General features: G+C 42.6%; 1 protein-coding gene across 1 annotated transcript; it reads left to right on the forward strand.

Annotated features, from left to right (window-relative positions):
* Positions 1–7,727: 7,727 nt before the first annotated feature.
* On the forward strand, positions 7,728–9,541 carry LOC307073804 (zinc finger BED domain-containing protein 4-like; the record flags this gene model as incomplete). Its single annotated transcript, XM_079733766.1, has 2 exons — positions 7,728–8,578; positions 8,872–9,541. 2 exons carry the CDS (start codon positions 7,728–7,730, stop codon positions 9,539–9,541), a joined length of 1,521 nt encoding a protein of 506 aa, XP_079589892.1.
* Between the last annotated feature and the right edge of the window lie 2,364 nt (positions 9,542–11,905).

Genomic DNA, 11,905 nt, shown 5'->3' on the forward strand with positions numbered 1-11,905 from the left:
CAAGCACGCTCCTGTTCTTCCCAGATTACAGTCCAGCGACGACAGCAAGGAGAAAGAGCTTCAGTTCTGCCATAAAGAAAGCTAAAGACATGAACCTGGAGCCATTCCTCATCTACCCTGCGCGGATTAAACTGCAGTACAAGGGTGAAAAGAAGATGTTCGACTCCCCCGAAGCCGCCGAGGAGTTTCTCAACTCTCTTCCACGGAGGTCCGCCTTCACACCTGTACGGTGCGACGGTGGAGCTAATGTCGCAGTCTCAACTCCGATCGTTGAGAAGAACCACGGGGATCCTCCGCACGCAAGAGAAGGCAATTTGGTGGGCATGAAGGAATGATCTTTCATCACTTAACATATACAAGTTAGGTAGTGATGGACAGTCTCAGCATCCTTATTAAGGTATTTTGTAATGTTTGGAATATAGGGTGACCTAGGCTCTTCTGATAGTTCCTTCCAGTATAAGCCTAGCTTCACCAGTTCGAGAGGTAATGTTTTATTTTTTTTTTTTGTTATGACTGTGTGGGCTTATCTTCTACTGTAACCATGCGTTGGTGTGGATCGGTCACGTATCAGACGATGTTTGTGTTTTTATAGACCTACGGTTTTTTGCTTGTGCGGTCTGTGTTTGTTTTTGTATATAGTTTTTCCTACCCCTTCCCCGTTACAGATGTATTCATACTCTTTGTTAGAACATCAGCGTTGGGGCATCTGCGCAGTAAATGGTAGGACGATCGCACACATATGCTCCATCTTATACTAACACGTTTACATTTTAAGACAGATCTTAGCCATATAATATGTCAACGCAGTCATTGAAGGTATTATCACTTAATGTGAATGGCCTAAACTCCGCTATCAAACGAACTCGTGTTCTTGAATATATTCATCGTAAAAGGGTGGACATTGCCCTGATCCAAGAAACGCACCTAAAACAATGCGATGTGGCACGGTTTCAAAATAAACATTACAGATTAGTTGTATCATCATGCGCCCTAAATAGGACCAAGGGAGTTTGCATTCTTCTTAACCGGAAAATGTCCTGCGAGGTGAATGTCACTGGTAAGGATGAGATTGGTAGACTTGCTTCTGCCCGTGTTAGCATATTTAATCACATATTGGCTTCGCATCCGTATACTGCCCAAATGAGCCTGATAGAGACTTTTTTTCTTACATTGGAAACACATTATTAGAACAAAATGACTGTTCTTTGGTGGTGGGGGGTGATTTCAATGCAGTCCTTAATCCATCTCTTGATAAATCTAATTCGGATGCAATAACCAATCCTTCATCTACCCTATTGAACGCACTTATCACAGACTTAAATCTTGTTGATATTTGGCGCATGCGGAATGCCACTGCTAGGGATTATACATTTTTCTCTAATAGGCATAAGCCATTTTCCCGGATAGATTATCTTTTTCTTAGCCCAACCTTGGTTGCCGGGCATACGTCCATTGCTATCTTACCAATTCTGCTATCTGATCACTCTGCACTGTTATGCAACGTTGATCTGCCCAACATTAGGACAAAGGCCCCCAGGTGGCGTTTAAACACATCCTTACTAACTAACTCTGGCTTTCTTAGTTCACTCAAAGTTCAATTAAATGATTTTTTGGATATTAACACAAAAGAATGCTCCACTCCACAAATTTTATGGGAGGCCACAAAGTGCTTTATTCGTGGTTTCTGTATTTCATTCTCCTCAACTCTAGCTAAAACAAAAGCTTCCCAGATCACAACTCTTGAATGCAAAATAGAATCGTTAGAAAACTTACAAAAACATAGCTTCTCAGATGATCAGTCTAAACTGCTGAAATCTTTGAAAGGTGAATACAAGACACTGGCTGTATCAAAGGCGGAATTTATCCTGCATAGAACTAGACAAAAGTACTACTTTGAATCAGAGAGGCCTAGTCACCTGCTGGCTCTTATGCTTAAGGAATGTGAAACGAAAGCTCACATCCCAGCAATAAATAAGCCTGACGGCGAAATTACGACCAATCCGCAGTCCATTAATAATTAATTTTTAACATTTTAGGAAAATCTATATAAATCAGAAATTGCTTATGACGACACAAATTGTAAACATTATCTTGACAAATTGGATCTTCCCTGCCTTGAACAAACAGACCTAGACGATCTGGAAGCTGCGTTAGAGTTGGATGAACTACATAGAGCTTTGAAATGTCTCAATAAAGGCAAATCGCCTGGCTTGGATGGCCTTCCCCCAGAGCTTTATTTAGAACTCTGGGATTTGGTGGGCACACTCATGCTTGATTCATTTAATTTTTCAATCAAGAGTGGGACCTTTCATAGAGACCAAAAAACAGCACTCATCACCGTACTCTTGAAGAAAGGTAAAGATCCCTTGGAGTGTTCTAGTTTTAGACCAATATCTTTACTTACAAGTGATCTTAAGATATATGCCAAAGTTCTTGCTCTTCGCCTTGAAAAAGTTATTCAGTCTCTAGTCAATGACGACCAAACAGGCTTTATCAAGGGACGCTATGCATCTGATAACATGAGAAGGCTGCTACACATTATAGATGTGGCAGAGACACACCCAAATCCTTGTGCCGTATTTTCACTTGATGCCGAGAAAGCTTTTGATAGGATAGAGTGGAACTATATGTGGGCAGTTTTGCAACGTTTTGGATTCAGACATAATTTTATAGCAATGATCAAGGCGCTATACCACTCTCCCTTAGCAAGTGTTCTAACGGGGGGCACAATCTCTTCTCCTTTTACCCTGCAGCGTGGAACAAGACAGGGGTGTCCACTCTCGCCACTTTTATTTTGTCTATCTCTGGAACCCCTGGCACAAGCCATTAGGCAATCTACAGCTTCCCCTATGAAAATTGGTCGTCATAGCCATGTTATATCTCTTTATGCGGATGATATAATTTTGTTCTTGGATAGCTTTGACACCTCTATTCACCCAGTCATCAAGGAATTTGATCTTTTCAGCAGCCTGTCAGGCTATAAAATTAATTGGTCTAAATCTGCACTTATGCATCTAAATAATATTCAAACAAAAGCTCCAATTCCCACCTATGTTCAGACCAAAAGCTCTTTTACATATCTGGGCATTACAATCTATAGAAACATACATAAAATTAGCAGAGACAACTTCAACACTATGCTAAGCAAAATAAAGTTGGACATTCATAGATGGAGGAATCTAAAGACATCTCTTCAAGATAGAATTAATACAGTTAAAATGAATGTATTGCCCCGTCTCAATTTCCTTTTCTTTATATTACCACTCTGCCCCCCTCCAAATTATTTCAAAGACATTCACTCCATGATTTCCAGTTTTATTTGGGATGGGAGACGGCCTAGGGTTCGTTTGACTACACTGCAATGACCCAAACTGCTGGGGGGTTTGGCAGTACCAAACTTTGAGCTTTACTATTGGTCTTTTCAGATCAGAGCACTCAGCACATGGATTGACCCACAGGCTACCACCGCATGGAAATTGATCGAAGCCGCTAAAATATTACCACACAATCTGCAAGAAATCCTATTCTCCATTGTAACAAACAAAGTAATTAAAAATAATTTTGGGCCCATCATTGCAAACTCTATACGGGTGTGGAAGAAAGCAGAACGTTGGATGGGTGCCCCTTCTAAATTCTGTCAGAATACACCACTATGGCATAATCCAAAGTTATTATCCGGTAAAAAGCCATTTCATCAACCATCTTGGTCATCTCTTGGAGTGAATACATTAGGTGACCTATATAACGCTCAAGGTCTTTGCTCCATACAAGACTTAAGAACACGCTTTTCTCTTACTGCGTCCTCTTATTTTGTTTACTTTCAGCTAAGATCTGCCTTAAAAACGTATGGGGTTCCCTAGAATTCTCCTCTCCCCTCACATCCCTTGCTAAGATGGATTGCACCATTACTGGGCAGATCTTCTGTCTCCTTAATATATAATTCACTGGTTCAGCAAGGGGCCAAGGCTTTACCAATTGAATCCATATGGAGCAGGGAGCTGGGGGGCTTGAATGTAAACTTGGATTGGGAGAGAATTTGGTGCAATTTAAGTATGACTTCTAAGAACCTAGCTCACCAACTAATTCACTTCAAGACCATACACAGGGCCTACATCACACCCTATATGAGATTTCAGATGAAATTGCAAACTACTCTCAACTGTCATATATGTAACACTGCTTTACCCAGAACATTCTTACACATGTTTTGGGATTGTTCGGTCATCTCTAAGTTCTGGTTGCATGTAAACTCAGTGTTAGCGGATATACTTGATATTTTTTATGTTCCTAATCCTGTTTTTTGTCTGCTTAATGATAATTCTGATATAAATCTAAAGCGAATTCAGCTCAAAATGCTATTTGCAGGGTTTACCTCTGCAAAGATAACAATTTTGAAAAACTGGTTTACTCCAGATATGTGTATGAAGTCATTCTGGATCCATAGCCTGCTCAACATTGTCAATCTTGAACATACAACTGCCCGACTTAATAAGGCACGACCAGTGACTGTTCAAGCTTGGTACTCTCTCTCATCCAAAATAATCTCTTGGGCTAGGGACAACAACAACTAGACAGTCTTTGTTGTGATTTACCTGCTGAACATGTTTCTGTTGCTGTATGTATTGTCTTACCAACCTGATATTTTTTCTTCTTTCTTTTTATTTTCTACCTTAATTTAACATATGACTTTTGATATGTCTGTAACCCCCCCAGCCCCCGTTCCATTTAAAAAAGAAAAACAATAAAAATGTTGATCACAAAAAAAAAGAATGTTTGAAATAAATGCGGAAAAAATGGAAAATAAAAGCTCAGAGGTAAAAAAAGTCTAACTGCATCCAGCAGGAAGAAAAACGCTCCCACTTCTGAACCTCTTATTATTCAGAGTGGTATCCACAGGAAAATAAATTGTCAGAAAAATCGAAAGAAAATATTCTCCCATCCACTGGAACTCGAATTTTAACTGCAGTACCGTCCAAGAGCAAAATCAAACTGTATTCCAGTCACCTCGTCTGATGCTAGTAACCTGGTCTGACTCTACAGTCACCTGGTCTTCCTAGTAGAAAGAATATCCCTTACACTAAGGCAGTGGTTCTCAACCTTCTTTGAGCCAACGCCCCCCTGAGCTTACCCTGATCCTCTGAAAAATTTCCCTAGGAGCCTGTTTTATTAAGCAGATTTAGCACACTTATAAGCAATAGGAGGCTGGTTGGATAAGAAGAAAAACACGACCACATCAGCATTGGTTGTAATGTAGTTTTTTTTTTTTTTTTAAATCAAAAGGAACATTAAATGTAGGCTACAAGACGTGTCAACAAAAATCATGTGCACATCACGTGAACAACATACGCACGTCACCTGAATAATTAAGTGAACAGTTAACTATCACAAACCAATCACGAAACAGATCGCACGCGTGAGGCCTAATTAGGTATTGTAGTTTAAATGCAACTGTCTTTTTGTGGCGACTACGCTCAGAGCAGCAGGATCTGAACAACAGCAAGAGGAATGAGGAAAACAGGCTATAAAAACAAAATTAGTGAGAGCCCTTTGCTTGGTCATTTTGGAGGTCAATGAGGCTCTCTTGGATAGCCTCCTCACTGCTGGCGGCATCGTGTTGGAGCGGCTCCATCACCCAATCGGGGACGGCTAACTGGTCCAGATCTCTGAAACGGACCTCCATATCTGCCTTGACTGCCTTCAAGTGGTCTGTGTAAACCAGCTGATGGCCATCAGTCAGTTCATCCAACACCTGAATGTAAGTACAGTAAGTTATTTTATTGCTGTGTAGCCTAGGCTATTTTGTGAAAAGAATGATGACAATGGTAGCCTAATCATTTATTATTAGCCTACCTTGGTCAACTGTGGAAAGTTGCTAAACTGACGCCTGCTCAAATCTTTTCCAAACAGCTCCAGCTTTGCGAGAAGACTGCGTATGGTGGCCCTCGAATGGATGAGAGTCACACCATCCCCCTGTAGCTTCAGGGACACCTTGTTCGTCTTCCCAAAGAAGTCAGAAAAATAGAAAACATCGTGGTGGCCGGACCATAGGTGGTCTTTCAAAGTCGCATCGGCCTTCTCCAGGAATTCGAGGACCAAGGGGAACAGCTCACACAGCCTGGCCAAGTAGTTCCCCTTGGAGAGCAAGCGCACCTCTGTATGAAAAAGCAGGCGCTGAAAAGACTCTTCATTTTCTCCACAAAGCTGCCTGAAGAGCCTGTCATTAAGAGCATGGGCTTTTATTTTATTTACGGATTTGACCGCTACATCAAGGGACTGATGGAGTGAGTCAGAGATGTTTTTTGCCACCAAGTTGTGACGGTGCAGTACAGAGTGCACGGTAAGCACATGTGGGACCTCTTTCTTCAGGAGCGTCGCAAATCCGCGGTATCTGCCGACCATAGCCGGTGTAGGAACCAGATCGGCTCGGCTTCCAGATCGGTTTGGTGCCGTCGTCTGCTGATTACGTCACACAATACGCTATCTACAGCAACACCACTCGGACAAACTAAATTGCATTCTACTTTCACAATAGATAGACGCCATTTATTTAAGCTAATTTTCAGTTATCTCAGTGTGTGTATTTGTCTTATTTACTGACTGATATATATCTATCTATATATACACTTTTAAGCTATTTTCACTTATCTGTGTGTGTATTTGTGCATCAGAAAGTCCAAAAGGCCTTGAAATGTTTCAAATATGGATTGAATTTAACAGCTAATATTATTAATAGTACTTGGAAGTCAAAAAGTAAAGGAAGAGGGCTAAGATAAGACACCTCATAATAAACAGACAATATTTTCTATGATGTTCAATTCTAGGCTAAAAACCTACTTATTTAGGATGGCTTTTAATACCCAGTAGTATGATAACACTTATTTTATTTTATCTTACATATGTATACTACATTTATTTTGAAGTACTGTTGATAGTTTAAGTTAAGTAAAGTTAATTCACACTGTGTGACTTACCTTTTATTGTGTATTTTATTGACGCCTTCCGAATCACTGCCTTTCTGCTCTCTTGTTTGGGGCATCCGATAAACATCCGATATTCAACTACACCCCCCAACCCCCCGTTTGGTTTGTCTAAGCCAAACTTCACCTTGAATTGGGGGAAGGGGGCATTTTGATCCATAACCTATTAATTTAAGGACATGTTATTATGCATACATTAAATAAAGCTGTTGAATAACTCAAAGGCCATGAAATACAGATGGTAACATATTTAACCAGACACAATGTTGTATTTGCTAGTTTCACACATTTATTAACACCCATCAACCCCCCCCCCCCCCACCCGTTGGTTGGTCTGTGTTGAACTGTAACTTGATCTCTGAACTGTAACTTTCTCTCGACTCGAGTCTTGACCTTCACCTGCAAAGATAAGGAAAGATAGCAGATCAACAAGCAATGACAGGATGAAAGAAGAGCGCTGTGTGGACTTATTTTACAACAACTGAGGGTTCAATAGGTACCTGTAATATTTGCAAGTCAAAGATTTAATTTAAAGGAGGGTCCATTGCCAATTTGCACCGGCACATCAAGACAAGGCACCCTGGGGTCCGGCTTTGCGAGGTGAGGAGAGAGGAGGAGGCACCGTCTGAGGCACCATCTGAGGCACCATCTGCAGAGTCACATGCCAGATCATCCCAAGACACTTCAGGGGACTCCAGGGGCAGAGGCCAGGCTATGCAATCTAGGCTGACCCAGTTCATGTCGCGGTCGATGACACCGCAACGGCAGAAAACCCTGGACGAACAACTGGTGAAAATGGTGGTCTGGGACCTACAGCCATTTTCATTTGTGGAGGACAGGGGCTTCAAGGCCTTTACCAAGGCCCTTAATCCCTCCTACATCCTACCAGGTTGGAAGACCGTCTCCAAGGTCCTGGTTCCTCAACTTTATGCCAGCTGCCATGCCGGTGTCAAGGAGAGAGTGGGGCACGCTGCAGCTGTGTGTCTCACAACGGACTGTTGGACATCCAGGACGACCCACAGCTATATGTCCGTGACATGCCATTTCCTCCAAGATTATGACTTGGTCAGCTGTCTCCTGGACTGTTTTCAGTTCAGCGATCGTCACACAGCTGACAATTTCTCTGAACATCTGCTGAGGATCACGCGGGAGTGGGAGATCCAGGACAAGGTGTTCACCTGCGTTACCGATGGAGCGTCCAACATCACCCTGGCGATTCAGAAGTGTCGATGGAAACACCTGCATTGTTTCGCCCATACGCTCAATTTGATTGTCAAGGGGGGGTTAAAAAAGCTGGCCGAAACCGTGGAAAAGGTCAAACATATAGTTGACCACTTCCATCGAAGCTCCTTGTCGGCAGAGAAGCTAAGGGCCACCCTCCTACAAATGGGTCTGCCAGACCTGAAGGTTCTGCAGGATTGCCCCACCCGGTGGAACTCAACCTTCTACATGCTGAAGCGTTTTGTTAAGCTGAGGGATGCAATTATCACCACCCTGGCTTTGGCAGCAGTGACCACCTTGACCCATGAGGAGTGGGAGGCCATTGAAGAGGCATGCGAGGTTCTGCAGCCATATGACGAGGTGACAGTGGAGAAGGGTATGTATTTAATTAATTTAATTTATGCAATTAAATTTATTGGGGCATAATAAATGACATGACATATATTGCATGACAATACATGGTAAATAAATAGATAAATGTATTTCAATAAATAGATACATGGTCAATAGATAAAAACATGGTCAATAAATAGATATACATAGTATTTAAATAAATAGATGAATACATGGTAAATAAATAGAGTAACAAATTCTTAAATATTTTATTTCAAACACATTTAAAAAAGGTTCCACATAACAAAGATGACCCACTGTAACTGTGTCCTATCTGTAGCTACGTGTCTGCCTCCAAAATAATTCTTTTGGCACGGGGTCTGCAGAGGCTCATTGCAAATCACCTGAGGACCGGCCGCTTCAAGCAGCCTATGGTGGTGTCCCTTTTGACAGCACTGAGCGCTGAGATGGCCAAGCGTTTCCACGGGATTGAGTTCAACTCCTTGCTGTCTGAATCCTCAGTCCTTGACCCCAGATTCAAGAGGAAGACTTTCTCTGATGACCAGGCAGCTACCGAGGCCATCCAAAGGCTCACGAATGCTGCCACACAGGCGACCATCTCCAATCCATCCCAGCAGGAAGCTCTGGTGGAACAAGGAGCTGCGGGGGTACGACCCACAGAGGAGAGCATGATCTGGGGTGACTTTGACGAGCAGGTCTCAGGGCTCGTCAGTCACATCAGTGCAGGTGCGGAAGCGACCCTCGAGATCCGGTCCTTCCTGCAAGAGGCACTGATCCCTAGGTCTTACAACCCGCTGACCTGGTGGAAAAGTAGATCGTTGATTTTTCCGCGGCTCACTCAGCTGATGGAGAGTTTGTGTGTGGTCGCCACGTCAGTGCCATCTGAACGCGTGTTCAGCAAAATGGGGCTGATCATTTCGGAGAGGTGCAGCCGTCTGTCTCCCTCCAAGGCGCAACAAGTGATGTTCCTGAATGCGAACCTGAAGTGAACATTCAGGCTTCTCCAGTTTCCCAGAGGTTCCTGGGTTTTCTTTCTGCCATCACTGTTGGTCAAAGAACCAAAATGTTAAATGGCAATGTTCAGTTTTATTTATTTTTCTATGTTTGTGTGTGTGAATTATTTCATTATTAAAACATTTCTTTGTTCAAATCTATTTGATCTCAGAATGATTTCATAGTCAAAAAGAGATGTTAAAGTCTGTGTGTTCCACAGTTGACACAGTAGCTCATTCAGTGTTGAGGGATAGGCCTATTGTAGCCTAAGGTTCAAAAGGAAAACTCAAATGTATCATATTGGCTTTGATAAAATACACATACTATTTCGTTCTTAATAGGGTAACTAACTTGTAACCTTATCAAATTGAATTTCCAAAGTAACCTTCCCATACTGGAGCTGAATAAATGGCACACACTGTTGCATGCACTGCACCAGGAGTAGGTTATATATTAGTTATTACTACTTATTTAGCTTCAACGATACACGAAGTCAACATAATTGGAACGTCCATGTAGGCCTACGCAGCAGCAATACGCGCAGGTGATGCCGCATGATATGCCGCATGGCATATCATTATTAACTATCGTATTATCTCTGAGGTAAAGTAAAACGTCAGGTGGTTACATCGTTTCCACCAAGAACAAAATTTTTGCAATAGGCCTACAGCTGGGCATATTCTTGTCGAGTAGCCTGGTGTTAGTACATTTTGGGGTTAGGGTTGACACATTGTTCCTTTATCTCGGGTAATTTTCCATATATAAAATGAACGATATTGACTCACCTTTCATGATAGTCAGCAGCTGACGTGCGGGGCCTGGGCAACAACATCCCGATCCTGAACATGAAGCTCTCCTACTCAGCTGAAAGGAATTGAGTTGTAATGTTGTTATGTTGATGGCCGACTTCCACGATCGTTTGAGAGTCTGAGTCTGACTGACTCAGCTGAGAACCGTGCATTCCATGATTCCATTCACCGCTACCGGAAACTCGACTGAACGAACGAACAAACGAACAAACGAGGGGGAGCTCAGTCCTACTGACTCAAAGAACCGTAGATGATTCGATTCATTGCTACCGGAAACTCGACTGAACGAACGGCGAACGACTCCTCTTGGCGAACTGAATCACACAAACTGGTTCGCGGAAACAAATCAATAAATCCATCTCTAGTAGCTGTGCTGTCTTCCTTAATTCAAGGAGCAGGTAGCGAAAAGCTCTCTCCTGCTGGGCTTTCATTAAAATCAAATAAGGTTAGAAACCCATTAATGAAATAAGGCTATTTATTTCAGGTAGCCTATTTTTGCACCAAAAATATTTGAAAACCATGAAAGTTTAAAAAAAAAAAAAAAAAAGAACACATGTTGTGCGAACGCCCCCGTTGACAAACCATGTTTTACACCTAACGCCATTTCTAGCTACTGGGGGACCATAGGAAGTCTAGGGCATGGGCGTCGATACACCGGGGACGCGTCCCCACCAGATATCGTCAAGATTCATTTTGTACCCACCACTTAGATATTTGATGGAGCAGAACATAGTGGGTCATTTGTCTGATGCTTTTTGGAAACGTTTTCTTCATAAAACGTGCCAGACAGATTTTGTACACATTGTATTCCTTAGTAATTAGCTACATGGTTATGCCGTCTTCAGAACCTTTCATTACCGGCACTAAAAAGAGAAAAAAAAGAGTGCATCCTCATTGTACCCAGCACTACTGAAAATGCATTTCCGAATGCGTCTCTGTCCCCAGCACATTTCAAGCCAAACTGACGCCCATGGTCTAGGGCACATGTGTCAATCTCAAGGCCCGCGGGCCACATGTGGCCCGCCACGTCATTTCATGTGGCCCACGAGTCTGCAGCGCGAGTCTGCCGCGCCAGTCTGCCGCGCCAGTCTCCCGCGCCAGTCTCCCGCGCCAGTCTGCCGCGCGAGTGCTTGATTCGTCGTTAAAAAAAAAGGTTGTTTTATTTATTTTATATTTTACCCGCGAAGTGACGGCATTCTGCCACTAGATCGCTGTGTCCACAGTGTTTAATTAATGCGACAAGTGAGATTGAGCAGAAATATCCATGAGAAATATCCACACATGATCCCAAAATGTCCAGGAAGCGAAAGGTTGACGCAGATGGAAGGTTGTTTCATGAAAGATGGGAAGGCGAATATATGTTTGTGCTACAAGGAGAAAAACCGGTATGTCTTTTGTGTTCTGAGTCGGTGTCGGTCATCAAAGAGTACAATCTACGTCGGCATTATGAAACCAAACACGGAGCCAAGTATGCTAAAGTTAGCCTTCAAGAAAAACAAGCGATAGTTAAAGAGTTAAAAGGCAACCTGCGATCGCAACAGAATTTGTTCA

Source organism: Pollachius pollachius (assembly GCF_949987615.1).
Source record: "Pollachius pollachius genome assembly, chromosome: 3".
NCBI lineage: Eukaryota > Metazoa > Chordata > Actinopteri > Gadiformes > Gadidae > Pollachius > Pollachius pollachius.